The sequence below is a fragment of the Channa argus genome, chromosome 19 (genome assembly GCF_033026475.1).
Source record: "Channa argus isolate prfri chromosome 19, Channa argus male v1.0, whole genome shotgun sequence".
Lineage (NCBI taxonomy): Eukaryota > Metazoa > Chordata > Actinopteri > Anabantiformes > Channidae > Channa > Channa argus.
In genome coordinates this window covers 11,477,116-11,501,841 of record NC_090215.1, presented here as the reverse complement: position 1 = coordinate 11,501,841, position 24,726 = coordinate 11,477,116, and the positions used below count along the sequence as shown (strand labels likewise).

The following is a 24,726-nucleotide window of genomic DNA, read 5'->3' as shown; positions in this document are numbered from 1 at the left end:
TGAAACCCTCAGCATGCCTGATTTAGTAAACCTGAAGGTTATTCGTATAGAGCAGGGAGAGATGGACAACCAGACGTGCTTAGGCACATGATTAAGTTGCACTGGGCATCCCTATAACGGCTAATGGCTGACGCAAACATACCTTTATCTCTCATTTCCTCTTTTTGCTTTTGCCTCTATGTGTTCAGACTCTTCGTGAAGAACCGCCTCCTATGTGCATTTGCAGATGCTTTTGTATTTGTTTCTTGCCATTCTGTAATCACAGGGTGGCTTGGTGCTAATTTACACGCTAAATGGTTGTGAACACATTTCAAGAGAATAACACTCGATCAGTTTAGACTGTACCAACCCAAAGACAAAAGAGCAGCATAAAGGTTCTGGGGCACTGTGATTTTATCATATATAGTAATTTCTTCCGTAACGGTTATTTTGCCATAGTGTAAATGCATCACCTCTTACACTATATGTTCTTCACACATTTACTTTTTGGAAAGGTATCCAATTCTGCACATAACTGGGTGAGACATAAGGGCAGCCTAAATGTCACTTTTCCATTTATGTCACTAGAGCCTGCAGCTGATAACATTACAGTGGCAACTCAGATCAACTGCATTTCTTCAATTGAATGACTGGGGTTTATTATGTTTTCCTATATGTCGGTGTTGTGTACATAACACTATAATATTTTCATCCACTAAAGGGGCACCCATGAGGGCACCTCACTGAAGATTGGTACATATAGCAGCACTCATTCTACTTTACCCTAAGGTTTGACCCCCATTGCAGACCTTTGGTATGTTTTTTTATATCATATGTCGCATCTGTTAGGAAGGTGTTTGAAAGTGACAAAACAAAAGATTTTGAAAATGAATGAATCCCTTCAGTTCACTCTCTGTGTAATATGGAAAATCATGCATTCTTGAGGGATATTTGGATTTCACATGATTTAGTTTAATTTACATTTACATTAAACAATGTTATGTTAGAATAGAAACTTTGTGTGGGCACCCGAGGGCATTTTATATTGTTTGGTTTTGTCCCCTTAACACTAACCCACCCTCCTAAACCCACCAATGATTATCAGCGTGAGCTGCAGAAATACAGTAGGGCGTCATTCGCTGTTTTTAGGGCAAAACAATATTCATATTTACATGTTGTGTTTCACAGAGTGCTGATGTTTAAGTTCGTGACTTGCAGCTGGATGTGTAGTGTCAGCACACATGCAAACATGATAAACAGACATGCAGTAGGTTTCAGCACTGTGGACAGAGACTCCTGCCTAACGTGCAGTATTTAGGGATGACAGGAAATCTTGTTGTGAGGCCACAGCAGTCAGCGAGGCTCAACTGCACCATGATAGCCCTCTGTGTGTTCTCTCTGTTTGTTTTTCCAACCTCTATCTTCCTCTCCCACCCGTCTCCCCCTCTGTTCCCAGCCAGTGCTACTGTCAGAGTTTTTCTCTCTTTTTTTTTTTTGGCTGTGTGCACAATTAAAATGTTTCCTTTATGCGACAGTTAAAGATGATTAAAGCAAAGTGCCTTGTGTAACTTAAAGATGCTGCTTAGAATTCAAAACGCCTTTATTCAAACAGCCCTTTAGCTCATACAGTAAAGCTGCGTAGTTCATCTTGAAGCGTGACCTTAAGCTACAACACAGATATTTAGTCTGACCGGTAAGGACATGAATTGTTGCTGAGATGTTTACAGTATTTAGACAGTGAGATGTGTATTGTAAGTTAATTTGTGCTGTGTGGATTTTTAGGGTTTTCTTTTGGATCTGCCACTTTGGGCCTGAGAAAATGATCCAGCAGCTACCCTGGTGTTGTGCTTGAAAAATCTTGGCTATTTCATCATAGTGCAAGAAAATCCCTCCTTGCGCATTTAGTTGTAAAGAACCAATTTAGTTTTTATTGGAACAATCCAGGAGAAAGGCAGAGTTTTTCCTTATAATTTCTTTACGAGCTGATGTAGAGGACTGGCCAACCAGAAGTACTGTAATAGTCCTGCCGCTCTGCTGCACTGCCTACATCAAAAAAAAGCGCTCGCTAAAATGTTGTCAAATGTGGCTACAACATCTTCAGCTAAAATGTGTCCGTTTAAAGGACACAAAACACGTACCAGTCACAAGGCCAACTGGTGTTAGAAAGTGTAGTAATAAATGGTGTCATATAACATGGTGTCATATAAAATTACTGACTTGTAGCACACACATAGAGTAACAATGAAAAGAGAGTGGATATCAGTTATGCCTGCTGCACTGGATGCATTACAGTGATAACACACTGCAGGTTTCTTCAGAAAATGACATAATCTCCACAGGCAGAGTAAAGGGATTGTCTCCTATTGATCTGGTTGGTTTTCTTATGAAAAACACTAGAGTGTGATAACCCTCAATTCATGTTGTGCAAACACAACCTCAATGTAATTATTTACTACTTATTTCAATTTATTTTTCTCTCATACATATCAGCTAAGCTGCATCACTTTCTTTTTCTCATATCCAACACACAGCTGCAGTGTTAAAGTGTCTGTGTAACAGTGAGCGGGGGTTCATTTACTCTCTCTGATGAGACGCTGCTTATGATTTGCTAGAGAATTGATTTTTCTTTCCTGCTTGCTAATGAAATGGTTGATTTGCAGAGAGAGCGAGCTAAGTCTACACCTGTGGAGTTGTGCTCCACATTATTTTCAGCAATTTGTCCATTTTGGTAAGTTGATCATATTTTTAAAAAAAATTATCTTTTCTATACATATAACAGTTTCAGTCCATCATTGACCGTTTATACTTAATGCAATTCATAAAAAACATATTATTGTTGCTTGTGTGTAAAAGAAATTATAATGTTTCTTATTCTTTGGCATTAGTGATCGTAATAAGTAACATCAACTGTAAAAAACAACAACAAGATTAAATTCTTTAATCTTGGTTATATCAAAGAGGATCTGCAGAATCTGTCTGCAAGCTTTTGACATTTAAAGGCATGCAACTAGACCAGAAGGTAAAACTGGATCAGCCTTTGCCTTCATAATCAGACAGTAAAAAAAAAAAACCTGCTCTCATGTTTCTCCCTGCTATGATCTGTCGTCAGATCTTAGATGATATAATTGTTCATTTCTACCAGTGATGTGTTCTGTGAGGATAACCTGCAGGAAAAAATGTCACTGGATTGAACTGGCATTGGTGTAAAAGGTCAAATGTTGAACTATAAAATTGACCATGGAAGATTTTTTTGTCAATTCAGACTCTTTATTGACTTATATAGTGTGATTTAAGGCTTGCTGACCTAATGAATGTAATGTTCTCTTGTGTAGTTAAGTAGCGATTTTGTTACATGTTGAATAATAATACTAATGACTTCTGCATAGTGAGAGAAAATGAATTTAGATCAATTAAAGGAAAGAAAAGAACACTGGCATTGAATCTAAACGTAGTTTCAGCCTTTACGGTACCTTAATTTTTAGATGCAGAAATTAAATTCACTGAGATGCTCCGTTCTTTCTCTTAGTGTTATTACTTACGGTGAAGTTCAATCGCTTTGCTCCTTCCTATAGTTTTCTATAAGGGACCTATACATTATATCACTGAGACCAGCTCAGCTTTTTAGTTCTTTTACCTGCTGCACACAGGGTCTCAGGGCTGTAAAGAGGTCAGGCAGGACTTAGACACCCATGCATGCACACTGCATGACGTATTGATTCACTCCCTTAAGAGGTAATTTATTGGGCTTGGTGTGATTGGGTCTAGGTTATTATCACCTGCTCTACAAGGGTATGCTCTTGCCTTCTTTCCTAGTGAAATTATATTATTTATTTATATTATTTCTTTGTGCATGTCACTAGTTTTGTTTTGTTTTTTTTTTGTTTCTTTGTATATTTTATCCATAATTCCTGTACAGTTCCAGAGAAATAGCAGAAAATCAATGGAGCATGTCACAGGTAATAGAAGTCAGAATTTGAAAAATTTGTTGTTCTTGACCTTTGAGACATAACACACTCAGAGAATTTAGCACAAGGAGAGAGGTCTGGAAGAATCCATCAGAGGTCTTATTACATCCACAGAACAAACACCTGCAAACATTTCTCTGTGGCAGGGCTGCTTTGCCATTGGTAACCTTCCACCCATTAGGCAATAAACATCTGGTTATTATTATTTTTTTTTTTTTATTTAGGTGTTTTTTCAAATTTATTTTTATTATTTTACGCCACCTCACTCCTCAAAGCAAACTCTGTGCAGAGTGAGATAAGTTGTTACAGACCATTTAATCCTGCCACACAGTCCAGTCTGAAAAGTCAAGTGATGGGCTTTTATCATACAGTACTTCAGAACGGGCTCCTCTCCATACACATTTATTGCCAAGTCTAGTCAAGTCAGATTTATTTATTAAACACAGAAGTCAGCTACATACCTTACACAGAAAACAGTTTGAATGCAGGTAAATAATTCAACATACAAGAGGAAACAATTTTATTGTGACATAAAAAGGGACTCAAAGGGAATTTTAGACTTGTGGTGTGATTGAAATGTGCTGACAGATGGGGGAGCTCAGAAAGACAGGGGTAAACTATTCCACAGTCTGAGTGCAGAAACAGAAGGCTCAGTGACCTTTAGATTTGGATTGGGATTGAGAAACAGATCATAAGGTCTGTGCAGTGTGGATGTGGAATATGGACTGAAAGGTTTGAAAAGGCTGAAGACAGACCAGAACATTAAAACAAATAATAAATATTAGAACCTTTGAACCAGTAAACAGTCTTCTTGCTGCTAGTGTGATGTCTCTGCATTGAACACTGCACATGGAGGGGAGACAGGAAAGATGGTAAATGGTAAATAGTCGCTTATATGGCGCTTTTATCCAAAGCGTTTTACAATGTTGCTTCTCATTCACCCATTCACACACACACTCACACAACTTGCAACTTGGGATTCAGTGTCTTGCCCAAGGACACTTCAACTTGTAGCCAGGAGCAGGGATTGAACCACTGACCCTGTGGTCCATGGTCAATTGCCTTACCAACTGAGCTACAGCCGCCCCAGAAAGGCTGATTGACTCCTACATTCAGTAATCAAGCAGTGAGGTAATAAACATGCAAAATGGTTTCCACATCTCCTAAAGAAATGTGAACTGTTTAGTTTAGCTCTTGATCTTGAATAGAAAAATTCAACTTTTTTTTTCACACAATTTGACAAAACTGAGACGTCTCTATTATTGGAATGTGAAGTGATATTTAGAGGACAGAGACCTCAGAGAATTGGCCATGTTAGTACTGCAAATTTTCAGGTTCAATAATAATAAAGCTTTTTCATTGAGCTTCTTCAAATCATCTTTTTAATGGCTTCTAAACCATTTAAGAGAGACCGGGAAATTGTGTTTTTTTTTTTTTTTGGTTTCATTGGGAAGTAGAGCTGTGTGTCATCTGCAGAGAAGTAGTAATAAGAATTCTGCATTAAGATAGACACAAGTGGAAGCATATATATATATATATAAGTACCAAAGATGCAGCCCTAAAGGTACCAACAGGAGAGAGTAATAGAGGAAGATGATAAACAGCTTTTGTTGGAGATTTGAGTAATGTTTGAATGTCTACCACATACTAAAAGTTGAACCTGCAGTTTACTATGAGGAAAAAGACCACATTGCTCTCTAAAAGGGGTATGTTTAAAAAAAAAAAGCCAGATGGATAAAATATTGGACCCGCTTGTATAAAACGTTTAGTAGGAGAGTTTGAATTATATCCAGTGGGCAAGTGGTGGAATACACCTGTTCTCTGTGGGTTTAGAGATAAGATCACGTCTGTCACTTGTGATTCCAATAAGTATAATAAGTGGCAGATGTAAATGGGTTATCAGAGCATATATATTGATTCCTATGTTAAAATCTGAATAACAACCTGTGCGACATACTAAGTGTTAATGTGATTAAAATCTTTTACAGTTTCCCATGGCAATTTTGTAAGACACCATGCGAAACTTACAACAAGGACTTTCCATCTTTTGTTGTCTCTGGAGCAAAGGAAAATATTAGAGGTGACATTTTGAAACCAGGACCATCACAATTCAAAGGAGAGAATCTGGCTGTTCGGTTTAACTCAGGCACAATGCTCAGGAGACTATGGCAAAATAGATTAAAATGTTTTGGTTTTACATATTAATTTAGTTCAGGTTACTAATTTGATGAATTTACATGTCAAACGTTCTGCATGTTCGTGCATGGGGTGCTGGCTAAGGATAGCTGACAGATCAGGCAGTGAGACAGTGAGCGAAGCTCAACACGAGTAAGATTTAGAGCGTGCGAAGTTAGGTGAAAGCAGGGGAGTAGAAAGTTAAAAGCGTAGGAACCAGAAAGAGACAGTGCAGTTGCTGGTGTGCATGCTGATAGAGTGTCATGTCCACTAAGCCTGAGGATATTGATGGCCGACTGCTCCGTGTAATTGATAGTCATGCTGTTGGTGTGGCAGAGCTGATCTGATACACAGAACCTTGACAGTTATCCTCTATTTCTTCAGCTATATGTTTGTAAAGAGAGTGTGTAATGTGACTGTGTATATGTACTTATACTGTATTTTCTGCATCATTCTGTTAAACTACAGATTCACATTCTTCTATGTTCTTCTGCCTTTTTTTAAATTGAAACAATTTGTGCCTGTGTTTTGTCTTGCTGGAGAAAGATCCATTTGTGACCAATTTCTAGAAGTAGTGACAAGAAACCAATTCATTATTCTCCTTCTGTGCTTTCTAAACTTCTGTTGTAGCCAATGTGAGGCGTAAGCTACATGAGTTAGAGATAACAAGTGCGTATTTTAAAACTTTACTCTTTTAGGGATAAAACGTCCACTTGTGCTTCCCGAGAAAGTGTTTTGCTAATGTTTACAGAACGAGTAGAGCCCTTGTCTTCCATTTTTTAAAGTGAAATTTCTTTTTGAAAGCAATTCTGCTGTATGTTAACAGTGATCAATATATGTTTATTAGGAAGACATCAAATGCAAGTCTGAAGAAATATTAACTATAAATAAAGAAAGATGGACAATTAGACCCCGCTGACAAAAAGCACCTCCATTAAGCACGCAGGAGATGGGAGAAGATCACGTATAGTCTAGATGATGTTGATGAAGCTCTGCCTCCAGGTGAATGATGGAAAGTCTCAGTTTAATCTCCTGGAGGTCATGGTCAGTATATTGGAGGTGAAGGAATTGCAGTGATATATAATGATATTACATTCATTTAAGGACCGTTGAGCTCAAGGAAAGATCATTGGTCAGATTCACTGACGTCAGTATTTACAGAGAACATGAGAGCAGGAACAAATCGAACAAATCCACCTCCATAGGAATAATAAAAAATATAATAATAATAATAATAATAAAAGCATTAGGAATTTTTGCTTCAGCTAGGATCAGCAAACGAGGAGGGAGGGCATTTCTGTCTCCTGTGTATCAGCATGGCAGATAAAAACATCTCTTCTGGTGAGTGTAGTGCCAGTCTGGTCAGGTGACATTGCCTCTCCCACGATTTCTCGTCTGGCTGCTTAGTCAAGGTCTGGATCTCTTCCAGTGGCATCTCTCTGTCTGTCTCTCCCTCTGCTCATCTTCACCTAAATTGGCTCATCACATTGTTCTCTTTAGTCTAGCAATGACCCCTTTCTATATACAAGACACAGACACACAGTTGTAACCCTAAATACCCTGTGGACTTTCTTTCTCACATTTCACTGACAAACAGCAGGTAAATCAAGTGGTGGGCTCTAGTACAGGGAACAGGAACAGGGAGTCCCCTTCGGACTCTGAAAATTGCTGTTGGTGATTTTGATATTCCCAGTGTCACAGGCAACATAGAAAGCCAACTCATACAGAGTGGGTGTGTTGGTGGCAGATATACAGAGCTCAAACGCTCCAACAGGAAGTAGAAATTCATCAGCTCAAATGTTGATGAGACAGAGAGAGAAAGAGAATTGTTGAAATTTTTGTCTTCTCCTCCTACAGTATGTCCTTGAAACCATCACCCATGTACAGTATGACCTTCAGAGCTTTTCCTGTTTGCTGACCCCTCCTTTTTGCGATTCTTTCCACTCTTTCATTCTTTAAATTTGTGGAGTTTGTTAAGTCGTAGAGATGCAGGGAGTTTCAGTGAGGCTATCACGATTGTCTTAGTCCCCGGAGGGAGTCCTTGATAGCTTCCAAGGATGCTGGGTGTCTCTTGGTTGGCTGACAGCTTGTCAATTACTGCCACCAAACCAAACTGCCTCGGGGCACACAGATATCTCGGCCGACAACAGATCTGCACACATATGGACTGCATGTCTCACTTCTGCTTTTTGCCTGTTGGCCTGCTTCTAGGACACCGATGCAGAGACGGAAACACTCTGCCTCTTCATCTCTATAACTTATAGCATGCAGACATTTTCTGTCATCACAAACCAAAATTCATGCAAAGTCTTGTGTATATACGTGGAAATGTTGACCCGAATTAGAGTATAAATGTTACTATGGTTACCATCTAAGAAACAATAATTACCAGTCTGTATAGACTTTTCAAACAAGACTCATGTTATTTAAAGCACATCATTACCATAGAAAGTAGAGTTGTCAAATGCGGTTACCTTGCTCTGCTGTATATGCGAGTTATGTAATGTATGCATAGCCACCATCTTAATTATAGTATGTTTCTTTGCATTTTTATGATCTCATTGAAGATGATGAAGGACACAGGGGTACAGTAGCTCATTTGGCAGCATGCGTCATACTAAATCCAACACTCTATTTGATATTCAGTCCATATGTGTCGGCACAAATGTGTGTGTACAGTACTGATGTCGGCAAAATGCAGTATGTAATGTGCTGCCAGGATCTGTCCATTTGTCTTCACTGTTTCTTCCCTGCATCTAACCTACGCCTGTGTTGCACTCTCTACACATCTGTATGCATGTGGTTTCTACTGGGAAAAACAATAATGAAAATCGCTACTTGGCAGTCATCCATAAAAAGAGCTGCACATTCTTCTCGTTGCTCCTTCCCCACCAAAAAACTATTAAGACTTGGAAACCACATGGTAGCTAACAGAGTTCGGCTAGTTTTGCTTCCAAATTACAACCTTCGTTTATAGACCTTCTGTTGGTGGGTTAGTCGATTACCCACAGGAGCTACTAAATAGTAATTGCGACTTCAACACCTTTGCATCATTAGTGGTTTATACTTTTCTAACACAGGCCACAGAATGCAGCAGTGGTACTTCAGTGAGCTCTTTGAGCTTAGAGATATGTTCAGCTCCAACTCTTATAGACAGGGTAGTGTGTTTTTTCCATTCTTAGACCTGCAGTTCGTCAGCTGTTGGAGACTGTGGGGTTGAGCAGGAATGTCCCCCTCACCAATTATCTGATTAGCTTTCTGGGCACACACACAGTGCAGCCAAGGCTAGCAAGCTATAACACACACACACACACACACACACACACACACACACACACACACACTCCCAGTAATTATCCCCACCCCTTGAAACCTGCACAACTGCAGATACATCAACATGTCCACGAGGGCAAATGGATACCAGCTACCAAAGGATGGGGCTACACCGTTTACTTGAGCTGCACATAACCATGTGCACAGTGTTAAGTTGTCACTAAGAAACACAGAGTACATTCACTCTTCCTCTCTAACGCTAACACACTCAGACATACACACACACTAATTTTATCCATACATTACTGCCAATTCACTGCAGTCCACTAATGACTTTCTTTGCTTCTCTGCAGTAGTCAATCTGAAGTGAGTCTCAGCTGCTCTGGCAGACTTAAACTGGTCAGACAGAGTTTACTACCACTTCCACATCATACTAGCACTGACACAATCTCATATTTTAGTATATCGATATGAGCTTTACAGGGGGAGTTGTTCGTTACAGCTATTATAAAAGAAGAGCTTTTATTTTGGTGCCAACAGTAGTTTGTGAGTTATCATACAGGTTGTTATTACAGTGCTTTATATCATTTTGCAGCAATAATTTTGTTGTTAGTTGAAACTTTATAGATGAGTAGACAGTCCTTAGGACAACCCAACATTAACATTGTTTAGGACAAAGGAGAAGTGAGGAGATTATGGTTTGTTCTTTTACTTTATGCTCTGGCCCAAACTCTGCAGTGTTTGTTTACTCGTTAGCTCGATCTGGCTTTGAATGAATTTACTCACGTGTTTGTTACTAATTGACACAGAAAGGAAGTGTTCGGAGACACACTGTTGTTCTTTCTCTTGACTTTAATATTTATTTTTTTTTCATATTGACACTTAGCAATAGCAAATTCCTGCAAGTGCACTGAAGACGAGGATTGTCTCCCCCCTCATAGTTGTCTTCACATTCTGTCCCTTGGTAGTAAAAGTCAACACTTATTAGGCTTGCAGGGATTGATTGTGTCTACTTCAGCATGGTGAGCACTCCACTAGCCATACTCTACATCTAACTGCTTTCTGCTTTACTTTGCTCCTCTAGGAGTTGATGACCAAATTGATAACTGAGACTCCAGACCATCCAATCCCTTTTCTCATTGATCACCTGCAGACCAAGCAAGACAGCCCTGGCAAGCTGCACAGAGCTCTATCTGGCTCTGCAGCGCTATGGGCACAGAGCTCCCCAGGTTTGACATTTGTCTTTGTATGTGTTCCTCCCAACAATAACCTCCAAATGATAAATGGTTAGTTCAAAGACAATCATTACTCTGCATCTGCAACAAAGACAACAGAACTTACAGAGTGAACTTGACCAGCCTTTATGCTTTCTAAAATGTGCATAATAGGTTTGTCTGAACAGTAAATGGGACTGTCTTTCCTAACAGAAACCAAAAACACTAGAAGGGAGTACAGCAACTATGAGAAGCCATGGCAAATTCACCCAAAGAAACCGAAGAAATCCAAGAGCGACCTCGCTGTTTCAAGCATCTCCCCACCGTCTCCCGAATCCAAGTCCTGTGAGTTGGTTTTTTGTGCCATCAGCACATTTCAGGAAAGTTTTTATCTTACAGATTTTATTCTAATCCTTTTACATTTTGTGATTACACCGATTGCACACACGCACACACACACACACACACACACACACACACACACACACAATCACACAGTCCACAGAATATGATGCTGCACAGTTTTGATACCTGTTGTATTGCTTGTATCCTAATTATACGCTCTATTGACTTTAATCTCCATTTTTAATTTGACATAATTACATATAATTAAAGTTAGTCACAGTGTATAGTCCAATGTCCTTCTTCCAGCCCCTCAGAGCCATCTGCACAGCTTAAAGATGACTTCATCACCTAGTGCCACTTTTTACACACTTTGTACACTGAGCTGCCGTATACTCTGAAGATGAATTGTTGCATTAATGTGGAATGTTTGCATGGAAAGATGTATCTGGCTGTGACTTTTTTTAGTCCTGTAACAAATTACAATAGCATGTAGTGTATGACACTATGACATCGTATGAGCCAATGAGGCCCAGTCCAATCGGGAGGAAGCAGAGACAAAGATTACTTCAATAATTGAACATTCTGCTCTGTCAGTGCCAGACAAAGTCTATTTCAGGCTGTGGTCAGAGCATTGCTCACAATCCGAAGCAAACGGGTGTCAGGATGAGTACATGAAAGGTGTAAAAAGGCACAAGTGAAAGGCACGTGTCAGAATAAAGTGAGCCCCACTCTGCAGACACCAAGGTGTAAGAGGAGGCATAAACAGCATTTTTGTAGCCCTTAATAGATAAGAAGCCTTCAAAGCTGCATCCAAAGTCAAACCAAATTAAAAATACATGTAAAGGTGTTTTGGTGTGCACAGCTCATGAAATTTTGAAATCAAAAGAACTACCTCTTATCATTATTTTACAATGCTCGAAGAACAACAACAACAACTCATAAATATACTGCATTTTCACTAATATGCTGATCAGAATGACTCCCTGACTAAAGCAGCTCTTCCTATATGTGTACAGTTTGGTGAGGGGTTAATGTGTTTTGGCTTCAATTCTACATGACTTTTCCTTTAATGGGAAGCTACAGTGAAAATTGACTCTTTAACTCTTAATCTAAGCTATTAGGACCTTTACTGGATCAGAACATCGGAACACAGCACACAGAACACATAGAGGAGAATGAGAGGACCGAAATGCACTTATTGCATTTTTTCTTTCAGTCTGGATTTTACACTGTGCTTATGGTTTTTACAACACTAAGCAGTAGGTCGGGTTAAACAAGAGCAGACTGTAGGAGCAGTGCTGTCAAATATTCACTGTTTTCTGGAGTGTTGGTGTGTGTGCAAATGCAAACAGAAGGGCGACACTTAGTACATTCTTCACTTGTCATCACGTATACAGTATGCTTCATTCAAACGTTCATGAAATGTATTCAAAAATTCTTTCTATGCTGGAGAACGTGTCTGTGGAGGCAGTGAACGGCGGCTGGTAGTTAGAGAAAACAACCAGTGCGTTTGGTTTGGCATCTCTTCATAACCCACCAGTTTTTCATGTTCATTCAGATTCAGCTGTTTTTGAGCATAAGAAGGTTAGTTATGGATGAACTATAAATAATCCCTCTCCTATAAAAGAATATCACTTTAAAAAAACGAATCATTGTATAGATGCGGAGAGATGCTGCTGAAGGATGTGGGCAGGATGTCAGTACAATATGTGGGTCATTTCCTGCTCCTGTTTGACTTATTTTGAATGTTAATCAAAGAGACAGACATTGTCCCCTGGCTTCTGTCCCGTGAGCTCAGTGCTTCTGGGAGGAACGTGTTGCCTTTTCTGCCAATGTTTCCATCTGCAGTGAAAAGTCATGTTTGGACAAATGTGAACCAAACTGTGGTGTTTACAGATTCAATTATACTATGGTTGTTTTTTTTATTTTTATTTTTTATTTATTTTTATTTTTTTATCTGTTTTTTTACAATGTTTGGTCCATGTGGTTCTTGTTGTTTTCAGATATTTCAAACAATCTTTATCTGTGGTCCTTTGCAGATGATTTTGTGTTTGTGTTTATGTTGTGATGTCCAGTGCCGCGGTCAATCGAGTACCCATCCTGGGACTGGAGAGAGAGCCGGGACTTTGACGAACTCAACCACATTTTGCAGGAGAGCAAGAAGCTGGGCAAGGCCCTGGAGAGCTTGTCGCGCAGTGAGTGCATGCTTATACCATACTCAGCTGTGTTTAATACATCTTAATGTACAGAAACCCAAAGTGTAGACCTTTCTGTAAATGTCACTGTAAATCCCTAGTGGAAAATGGATCGAGCGGCTAATCTTACAAGCTCGCCACTAAGCTCGGAAGCGGTGTAAGCCGGGATTTTGTATTCGATGCTTCTCTGTACTTTTAAACCATTCTCTTTTCTCCACAGGCATTGCCATCTCTGATGAGCTCGACCAGGTAGATATTAACTAGGCTGGAGTCTTTATTAACTTCATGTACACAGTGACATTAAAGTAAGGTGGAAATAGTTCTGTCACTTATCACTCTGCAGCATCGCTCATAATACATCAAATAAAAGCCGCGTTTCATAACTTTCACGTGGTTGACAGAGCCACACGGCTCTTTTTCTGATGATGAAATGCTATCTCATGGGAGTGATATGTGAGAGTGATACTTCACTAAGCATGTCCTCTATCTTTCTCTCCCTCGCTGCTTCACTGTGCATGTTACTCGCAAAGCTTTTCTCTGAGCTCTGTCTTTGTCCTCGCCTGGCCCCAATTCTATAACAACACAATAGTGTAGTGGCTGCCCAGGCTGGTGATGCACAGAGCGATTTGGAAATGATGGATCTGGATGAGAAACACAGCATATGTCTTGACGGGGACTTCACTTTTTGCTCACTGCAACAGCACATGTCCAATGTCTTTGGCTCTCAGCCCAGAGATTTTCCTTCAATTCTGCAGGATGGGACAGGCACTGAATACTAAATTCCTGTTTCGATCATGGAGACACAATAGAATATGATACTATTCTGGACTTAGTCAAAGGCAAACGGACATATCTTTGCCTTTTATGTTCAGTAGGGTTGTAAATGTGCTGGCTGGCTCAGGGAGCAGAATGGGAGGGAGACATTACAGACAAAATTATCCCGCTTTTCCAAACTGTTCTTTTCCTAAGAACATGCACAGTTTTTGGGAAAAACAAGTCTTACTTATGACTTCATGCTTGAGCGTTTACTTATGAGATAAACATAATTTGTGTGTTTTTTTTCTTTTCTTTTCTTTTTTTAACATTTCTCTGACTCCACTGTCATCATTCTGTGCTTATTTGCATCTTTGACTTTCTGCTTGCATTTACTCTGTTGTTTTGCCACTTTCGACTTTCTTTCTCTGTTTCTCTGTCAGAACCTGGGAGGGTTTAACCCAGTGTTGCGACCTCGGGTGGTGGGGGAGTGGGTTGGCCGCGAGGAGGAGGATGCCGACCCACTGGCTGCTGAGATGCTGCATCCCCCTGTCCCTCGGGCCAAAAATGAAGTGTGCTGGAGTAGCGACAGCAGCCCTGCTGGGAGGTTAGTGATTGGCATTGAATGTTTGCGAGTCATATATACGTATACATGGGAATCATTTAAATATAATAAAGCTACTTAGAGAAACTTCCCAAAGCTGTTATTGGCTCTTCAAAAATGATTAGGTGGACTTCTAACGGTGGCTCCTGCTGCCTGAGGAATGCCCATCTGAATGGGGTTGATAATCCTATTTCAAAGGCTTGATCAAACATGCTTGCCATGATACTGCTTCAACCCAGTTTTGAATTAACCTCATTTCTCTCTGCTTGAGGCCAAAAGAATTTTGTTTTTGCTTTTGCTTATTTTAAAAAAATGCTCTGTCTTTAACAATATAACTGCTTCATGCAAACTGTTTAATTTCTCACCCTCTGAGGAATTATTTTTAAAATCATGTGTTTTGCAAAACTATCCAGTTTCCAAACATTCTGGTACCTTATTGACTGCCCTGCCAGATGCTACTACTGCTGTGCATGTGTAATGTAACGTGGGACTTTGTGTGTGTGTGTGTGTGTGTGTGTGTGTGTGTGTGTGTGTGTGTGTGTGTGTGACACACACACACCGATGTGACTAATTAGAGGAGGATCGGGTATAAAAACCATAAATCATGTGCGGGCCTGCGCTGACATACACACACTGTTAATCTCATTAGGTTACTGTACGGGTGGATTATAGGGAGAAATCACTTAGTTGGAAGCCTGAGCCGGGAGATAGCAATGTGTGTGGGTTCACTGATGAGCTGAGAATGTGTGTGTGAGATGTTTTGTGTTTACCTACAAGGAGAAACCTACAACCTACAAAAACTTGTGCAGATGTTTGTTTGGGACGGTGCTGCATCCCAAAATATTCCCAACTGGTGCAGTACTTGGCTCAGCTGATCATTTAACTCTTAATTGCATTTACTGGGAACTGGGAACTTCTCACATCATTTCCTTTTTCATGTCATTTAAGCTGCTTTCTGATGAAGCCACGAAAAAAAGCTAATCCATGAAAGAAACTAAATTATTTTGCCTTTTTCTGATTAAGTTTGCACTATGGTGTAAGATGTGGTTCAGTTAGTTTGTCATTTGTAGCAGAGGAGCTAAAAATAACCACTCTGAGCAAGTGGAAAACTGGCAAAGACCACTGCTGCCCTCTCTTAAAACCCCATCTGAGCCTTAATAGGCCATGCTTTCTGGTGCTCACACTCTGAACATTTTCACAAGAATCAACCGAGTCCAGCCTACTCCACTAACAAAACAGTAAGTTTTCAATCTCCTTGCTTCTGTCCATCATTCCAGCCCACCTGTCACCGAAGACCGTAAGGAGAGGTGACAGGTGGGGTGATGGTACTCAGTACGACTGGCTGCAGAGTCTAGAAGGTCCAACGGGCACATGGGAAATCCAGTGCAACTGGGGCAAAAGTAAAGAGGGGAAATAGCTTCGTTCATTTATTTATTTATTTTTTATTGGTTATGTCTGTTTAGAGGAGTGGGACTATTTTTTTGTTTCAAAATTATTGCTAATCTGCTACAAGATTTGATGTACTCAGTTTACTTCTGCAGTACTGTTCTTTCTAGCTTGTAAAATATGTGTTAGACCTGAATAATAACTAATTATAGAAAGTTAAAATTTACTAATTATTAAGGAATAGCTTGGGATTAAGTGTTATATATCTATATAACCTATATAATCTATATATGTCTTATACATGTGTCAGTTTTTGTGTAATTACCACAAAACAGGAAAATGCTACAAAAGTCAAAACAAGTAGTTTTGCATTTTTCAGATTAGTTTCATGGTTATCACACAAGAAATACAATGTATTTTACCAAATGATTACTTCACATTAGCTTGATATTATTGAAATATTGCACTCAATACTATTAATACATTTGTTATTACTGAGCTATAATTTGAAGTATTTTCTTATATTACCAAATATTATTATCACAAAATACCAAACAGAGAGAAAGAAGAAATATCTGTCATCTTATGACCCCTTCCCATTATCTCTCAATAGAAGTAATTCAACTGAGATTAACATCAAATTATTATTCTTCCGGCTCTCTAATCCTCAGCCTCAGCAAGTGGGATTTGAATGTGTTCTCCAATGTGGAGGTAACACAGAATTCAGAATAGGAAGTGGGAGACTTCATTTAGTTTCAGGCTTAGATGGAGATACTTTCACCTGATACTTGCACTTAGCTTTTTGGGTAAAGAAGTTTGAAGAAAGTTTTGATTTCCTCTCATCTGTGTTAAATTTAAAGTAAAAACACACTGAAGGAGACATCTTCAGAGAGGAAAGTGTTAATTCCTCAGTATGTGGTAATACAAATGCCTAAATTAGTCCTGGGCTAGAAACATACTGTAAAGTATCACAGTTTGGTTATGTGGAAAACAACAAAGTGGCTAATTTCCATTCATGTGAGCTTAAACCTTTATGATAATGTGAACAGTGAGTAGAGCATGATAATAAAGATCAAACGTACGAACAATCTATAAGAAACTAGTGGTTCTAACACTTTATGATGTTATTTTTAAAAAAAACTGTATGTCTGCATTTCTTAAATCAGCACTAACTGTTACAAATGGATTTGCTGCTGACCAAAACTACAAGGGGGACCTTTCATCTCCTTATATTCTCATTGCCTCCAGCCTTTTGAAACCCCACAATCTCCAAATGCTAACTTCTTGTGGTTACAACAATTGCTGTTTTGCTCACCGCGGAGCAATTATCCCTCCTTATCTTCTCCCTGCTAACCATTTTGAACGAGGCATGCTGCACCTGCATACCCTGTTAAATGACTATGTGCTGTTTTTGTCTTTGAATGCAAGTGCCAAGTGCAACCAGTGGTTAAAAACATTTCAAACGTAGTCATAGATTAGGATGAGAGGATGTAATTACTGTAGGAACACTGTTATTATAAAACCTGAAATTTGTATAGGTGCAGTATAAATCTCAGTAGCTGAATGCATGCTGGATGCTGCAACTTGATATTCATCACATCCAACTTTCAAGCACATTATAGAACTTTGGAGCCATTCATGGCTGTAAATCAGCAGCGTCAGTGTGTGATAAATTGCTGAATAATTTGTCAATAAATTGTGATCCAGAATCTGAGCTTTTGCTCCATTGCCCATCCTAAATCCTCCTCTTCTGCATGCCTCCCCTCAGCCTGAAGATGGAAACAAAGAGCAAAGGGCTAAAGGAGCAACAGCGGCATCATAAGAAGCTCCTGGCAGCCATGTTGTCCCAGGACTCCTTCGATTTAGTCCACAGCCCACCCCCCTCCATCACAGAGGAAGAGATGGAGGATGAGGATGATGCCATGGAGCTTCTGGGTAATGTCACATAGCTTTGGTATCTACTACTGTGAACATGTGTAAAATGCATGGGCTCAGCACAACAGGTTTTCCTGCACAGTAGATACTGTTTTATGTGAACTTACTGATCATCAAAAAAATCCTAGCTGTCATGTTTCGTGTTTATTGAGTCGAGCTCATTTCAGCATCTTTCTTATGTTTTCGTGATAGATCATCAAAATTAATCTTGCATGTATTTGTGAGCGTCTGTGTGTGTGTATGTGTGTGTGTGTACACACGCGTGTGTTCACATTCCTTCATGCCAGTCATGCAACTATGTATGCCGACTTGAAATGCATGAGTGGGCGGCAAAAAAAGGATGGAAAGAGGATCTGATGTGAAGTCTTGTTTGGGCTTTGTACAGCAGAGGGTCTGAGAGCTAGTCGCTATGTCTGTACAGGCACAGGATGCAATGTCTCACACCAAATTGAAATTGATGCCTGAAGTATTTTCTATGGTAAAATTATCTGTTCCTCCTTCTCTTTTCCCATCCTCGCCTCGCCTGGTGTGGTAATCTTTACCTGCAGGGGTGATTCTCTTGAGCATAGTAGCTTATCCCTGCATGGTAACATTTCTCTACAGGAAGGTTGCTCTCTCTCACTCACACACACACACACACACACACACACACACACACACACTCACACACCAAACATTTTAGAAATATAGTGACACAGGATTTATTGTACCAATAGAAGAAGCATCACAACCTGAGTTACTAAAAGTTGTCACTATTACTAGGAAAATGCTTTTTGGACAAATGCAACTCAAAATCCCTTTCTTCTTGCTTAGCTAACATATTTCTGATATAAAGCACTTGTTTGAGGAAAAACTTACAGTCTACTATTTTTTATGTTCCTGTGTGTCTTCAACCTGAGCCCTAATTAAAATGTTTCTCAAGTCTCCTCAGAGCTGCTGCTCTGCAGTTACAAACAGTCTAACTCCATCTTTGCTCTTTGCTCTACTATCACAGCCCTGAGGCACTTTTGCTTGTTAGCAGGTCCTTTTTTATCAGGATCTTCCAGAGGGTCAAGTTTCTCAACTGATGTGTGGCTTAGAGGTCCACAGGTTATACAGGCTACAAATGTGCAGTGTTTTTGATATCATCAGATGCTGCAATTACAAGTTATCAAAATCAGAAAGGAGTTTTTTGTGAAAAGATGTGAAAATTGTTTTTTCTCTGGAAACTCTTCTCTGGTATTGAATTAAACTGACTGAGCACTAACACAGAAATTACAAATTTCCCAAGTTGGCTTGGGTACAAACTCTGTCTCAGCATCAACAGTTTTTAAGAGGAGAAATAGGAGTCACATTTGTCTCTGCTGCAGTGGCACCAAGACAAGTCTGTACTTTGTCTGTTAATTTGAGTTTGAATTTATAGACGATTCTGTGCTGTTGGAGTCTTTAGAGTCTCTCTATTTATGAATCATCTGTTTTTTTTTTTTAATTCCTATAATACATATGGACCTTAATTACATTCATCTGTCCTATATCCCTTTCCTTCTCTGTGACCCCTAGGAGATATCTTGAGGAAGCAAAACTATAATACCAAGTTTTTGTTTCCTTTGTATCAGCCCAACACATTATTGACCCAGGAGAGCAGTATTTAATTGTGATAAATGTAGCCATAAAGCAGGATGTTGAGTGTCTGTGATGGCCCTCCTTGATCATAGCTCTGAAACCCAGGCGTATTCCCCAATGACTTTTACACCACGGTCCAGGGCAGTAATTCAAAGGAAATAAAACAGCTTGGTCATTTCGGACCAAGGCCTGGTCATGGTGCTCTCCACACAGACTGTCGCTGTTGTGTTGCCACTGTGAGTGGCCTGTCTCACTGCTGTAGTCGTGATTAAAGTGATGCTAACGTGCAGCATGTGTTGGCCTGGGGAAATGGACGAGCATCACGAGGATTTCTGAGCCTCGTTTAGAAATAGGGTCTGGGCATAAATGTGCCCGTGACCAAAGATGCATATCATATGCATCCCAAAGGAGACTGATGATCCTTGGCAGGAATGTTGATCTTGTGATAGCATATTGAGACCTGATGGAGATATTCATCTTTTTCCTTGCTGCTGTCCACATGAGGGTAAAAGCATATGGTCTTCTGCTCATTGGGGCTCGGTGCTGGTAAGTATTCAATAACTTCCTCCAAGTCCCTAGAGGATTAAGTTAACTGCCATAGCAGAAGTTACATTTATCTTATTGTAGCTGGGTTACCATAAGCAAGAGGCAGCCATTTTTCTTATTTTTTTCAGTCAATTAATGGCCATTTCTTAGCTCTCTTCTTTCTAAATCTTGGGTTATAAGGTGTTAATTGATAACATGTCCAATATGGGCTATATGGTACATTTTGAAATGTGATATTTTATTCCCTGTTCTGGCCTTTTACTTGCAGGAATGCAGCTATTACAGTACCACAGATAGCTAGAGGCACGTTTTCTATTCAAGCATTTGGTTACGGTGACATCTACTGGCCATAGTGTGACATTACAGCTGCGAGCACAAAGTTGTCCCCAAACAATTCATTAATGTCAAATAAGTTTGAATTCGGGTAAGTTAAGTCTCAGAAAAAACCTGTTAACTCTCACATATCTACATATCTCATCTTCTCAAATATCTCTCTTTCACATTGTGTTTTGTTTGTTGCATTGCAGCCATATTCAGCACAAGTATACCACCACACATGCACCCTTATTATCATATTACACAGCTCCATTTACTCTTTTCATATTACAGTGCTACGTGTGACATTTCCAGGCACAATGTAGCGTGGATTGCTGATTATAGGCTTCTGGAGTTAAGGTTCCTCCCGAAGGATGAGCTAATCATCCTTTGGGACAAGTGTTAAGCCCAGATGCACATCAGTAGTTTTTCCTTGTTGTTGTTGTATCAATTGAACAGTGTTTTGCTTATCACACCTAATTGGCTGCAAGACTGTTTCTTGTGCCGATTGCAGGTGTACAGACAAACCCACACTACAAATAAGAGCATTTATATTAGTAGGAAATGAACATGTCCCATGTGGGTGTGATTAGTTATATCCACACCACACATGTCCAAGCCTCTGGAGAACAAGAGGGTAGATCAGAGCCACCATGAACATTAAACAGATTGCAAATATATCGAATAGAGCACGAGTGCGTTCTATTGTGTAACAGCTACAATTGCTGTAAGAAAATAAGATGCGTAGCAAAAGCAGGCTTAGAAGATACAAAGGAAGTTAGCAACTAATCCCCATTCTCTTATTGAGCAGAGCGGTTTTTCAAATCGGGTGTCTTCTTGCCAGCACCTGGATAATGAGCTTATGAGAAAACAATCAGATCCTCTTGGAATAGTGTACACTACTACTAGCCAAATTGAAGACAATTATAGAAAACAAAAACATGGCTTAAAGTTGATTTGCTGTTGAGAAAATGAAATCAGCTTAGAGGTTAATTCTTATTGATTTTCTAGCTGCCCTCTGAGATGGTTCCGTGTTTTCCCAATGGTTTTCATTAGTTCTCTGCTTGATATTTTACAACAGTTCAAACCATACTGAAAATAAATATGACTCACATGTTCTTGTATAACCTTGGAAAATATCAACATTCTAGCTTTTTCTGGGTGGTTAGACCACAATTTTATACTGATCTGAAGTAAAAAGTAAACTGAGTTCAGTGCATGGGGGGAAATGGAGTTTGGCCTTGCAGTGTTATTTTATGGTAAGGTAATAAGATGAGTTAGGCGGTTCCCTACTGTGAAAGTTACTGTTCTCGTCATCCTCAGTGGAAGTATTCCATATCAAGATTATAGCCTTATAATTTTCAAAATGTACTTATGTGAATATGTGCTTAAAATCCATGGGAAAAAGGCAAATGTAGAAAACACCGTACATGATGTGTATTGTCCTCTGTGGCAATATAAACTCTCTCCTGTTGTTTACGCTGGTTAAAGTGTTTGGGAAACTTTAAGGCATCGCTGTTTGTTTTGGGACCCTGTGGCAGGAAGTGGTAGCAGACTCCATTTCAGAAACACACCCTCCCAAAGGGGAGCAAAGCTTCCCTCAGTATGAAACATCTACAGTGTGCAACCGTCATAGGACCCCCCCCCCCCTCCCCGTTCAGGCATCCACAGACCCTTTTAGTCTGGTGAACTACTCTGGTATGTTTCCTGAAACAGGAGAGGAGGATGTGAGAGTAGATTTACGTACTCTCACTGATTCACAGTGACAGTGAAGATTTGATAGGGACAGGATGAGGGAATGATAAAGCTCTGTCTGATCTTTGATACACACAGAAAAAGCAGTGTCTGGCGGATGAATTACATTGCCTGTGTGTGGCTCTTTTGTTTAAAGACATTATATCTTCCCTGATCAAGCTCTGCCGGAGGAATGATACAATGGCAGGGTTTCTTTTATAAAATAGAGAGAGTAGGCAAAAGTAAATGAGCTTGATTTTTTTCTTCATGATCTTTACATTCTGTTCTATCCTGAAGTTTCACTTAAAGTACTTTGTTAGTAGGTCATCAACTACATGGATCACATTTCCTTTCAAGCTAATGGTTTTTAACTTTTCAACTCATAGAGGCCTGGACATTTACTCTGTCCTACTAAGTGATTTTTAGTGAATGTGCAATGCTGTTTTACAACAGATTATAATGACAGATATTTGCTGTAAATGAAGGATTATCCCTTTTAAAATTCTTGCTTAATATTTTATCATTTGAGATCTAATATAATTAACTCAGATTATGCTTTGATATTAGTAGCAATAATTGACAAGTTAAACTGCATTGATTTGTACTTTTGTCTGAAGTATAATCAAAATTCAAAAGTCATTTTTGCTGTGCTAACATCTTGGCTCAAGGGCCAACACTTTGGTCCACTTTGGTTATAGGATCACAACATTTATTGAATGAAATGAACTATGAAACCCACTGACCATTTTGTCTAGTGCAACCAGCAAGTACTATTTTGAGAAATCTTTCAATTTGTCCAATAATATGGTTTATGAACAAATAAATGTATACAGCTGGGAACTTATCATAATAGAACAAAAACAGTAACTTAATATGGAAATGCTCCAGTGTAAGCAAGTACATTATTTGAGTAACCGCTAGTTGTTTTTCCACCACTGTTAGGAACATTGTTAATATTGTTTCACTTGATGTAATGTAACTCGTGGAACTCGTAAATCTAACTGTATGTGTCTAATGTTGTTAAAAACTGCTGTGCCTTAAGCCAACATTCAGATTGTGAGGGCTGGCAGACAAGGCACATGCTTCTTGAAGCCAGCAGCAACAACTTTCCTGCCCCCCCCCACCCCCGATACACACACACACATGTACACACACTCACATTTCCCCCATCGCCTCCTTCATCGTTACCTAAACAATCACAGACACAACAGTTGCCCTGGAAACAATATAAAGCAGCAACCACACAGCAGCAACATCATACTACACTGACAGATGAGAAGTGCTTGAGCACTAAATCTTTCCCTCCACTTTCAGGCTTGAAAGGACTGAATCCACCTCTGAAGGTTTCGCTGGCATGATGGTGAAAAGATTGCCCCCAGTAAAAGTCTAACTGCGCCCAATTTGACGCCTGTAAAAGTCGGCATGGTGCAGATGGATACATTAATCGAGGGGCAAATTGCTGCGGTATTATGGTGGTATTACTGGAAGCAATTACCAATAGCCAAGTAGACTGCTGTGATCATACCATAAATCTAACAGTAGCTATTACACGGAGCATGGCCCGATACAAGCCTGAGGATGTAGCTGTAGTTTGCATAAGCGCCTTAGATGCCCTGAGCTGATTATCTGAATGGAAGGAAACTTGGTGGACACAGAGATGCTGTATTGTGGTTCTTGTAGCCAGACATGAGCAAAAGATGGCAGATAGACACACAAAGATGACGCCCGTTAACTAGAATGACAGATGGGGGACGTGCGTGAATAGGTTTGTTACAGGTTCATCGGCTAAAGTGCAGTAAAAGTAGAATTCGAACACACTAAGTTGCATGGTTGGATTAAGATTTAAGAGACAAATAGACATATGAGATATATACTTTATATAATTATACAGTAATTGGTGGTTTCATAACCAGTCTCAGTGGGTGTGCACACGTGTGTTTGCATGGTTGAATGCAAACTTCAAGCTGCATCTCTGTCTGAAGTGATGTGTGTAATGCTGTATCTATGTGCTTATCACAAACAAGCAGGGAAACAATGATCTCCAAAACAGGAGTGGATGGCTTGTGGAGTTCTATCACATCTCATTACTCATCTTAAGTTCTGTTTGTTTTAATAGCTTTTCCTCGCAACCCATCCTTCACTCGTCTTGTGCAGGGCAACACACGTCTGTTTGATAAATTTGTGTTTAACATGATTGTTTTGAACTGTAGATGGCAGTCTTGGTCCTGACCGACAGCTTTATAGCTATACATATATTTAGTATGCAGCACATTAAAAAAAAACAACTTTCTTTGTAGATCAAATATTTTTTTTTTACATTTTTGAAGTAAAAGACAGCTCAAGTCATTGTATTCAATTACGATGGCTTGTACTGTAAAGCATCAATACATGAGGCTCTGCTGTGTCTGCAGTAATGTCTTGATCTCTGCGATATTTGCGGTTAGAAAGCGAGTTAAAAGGACGTTTGTACCAAGGTCTGCGATAAGACTTTCCACCGGCCTCAGAGCTGTGATGTTACCCTGCTCATGTGTGTCCCCATCTGATTCTGATCAGGTTTTTACTGCTGCACTCTTGAGCTGTGGGGACTTGGAGCCTAACAGGCATATTTTTAGGCCAGGAGGGGAGGAGGGTGGGGAATAGGGTACTATTCAAAGCCGAGACATAATTATGAAATGTAAGTTGGAATATTGTTTTTATTACAAAGC

The 24,726-nt window shown here is 39.6% G+C and overlaps 1 protein-coding gene across 3 annotated transcripts in view; it reads left to right on the top strand.

Annotated features, from left to right (window-relative positions):
• c19h8orf34 (chromosome 19 C8orf34 homolog) overlaps nucleotides 1-24,726 on the top strand; it is a 53,184-nt gene that overhangs the window by 1,402 nt on the left and 27,056 nt on the right. For 2 of the 3 annotated variants that reach the window (XM_067486165.1, XM_067486166.1), the window contains exons 2-7: nucleotides 10,477-10,621; nucleotides 10,820-10,951; nucleotides 13,027-13,146; nucleotides 13,367-13,395; nucleotides 14,343-14,506; nucleotides 17,658-17,824. In XM_067486165.1, the coding sequence (XP_067342266.1) occupies nucleotides 10,477-10,621; nucleotides 10,820-10,951; nucleotides 13,027-13,146; nucleotides 13,367-13,395; nucleotides 14,343-14,506; nucleotides 17,658-17,824 (757 nt within the window). Of the gene's footprint in view, nucleotides 1-10,476; nucleotides 10,622-10,819; nucleotides 10,952-13,026; nucleotides 13,147-13,366; nucleotides 13,396-14,342; nucleotides 14,507-17,657; nucleotides 17,825-24,726 lie in introns of those variants that run through there. The other variant, XM_067486167.1, reaches the window with a different exon arrangement.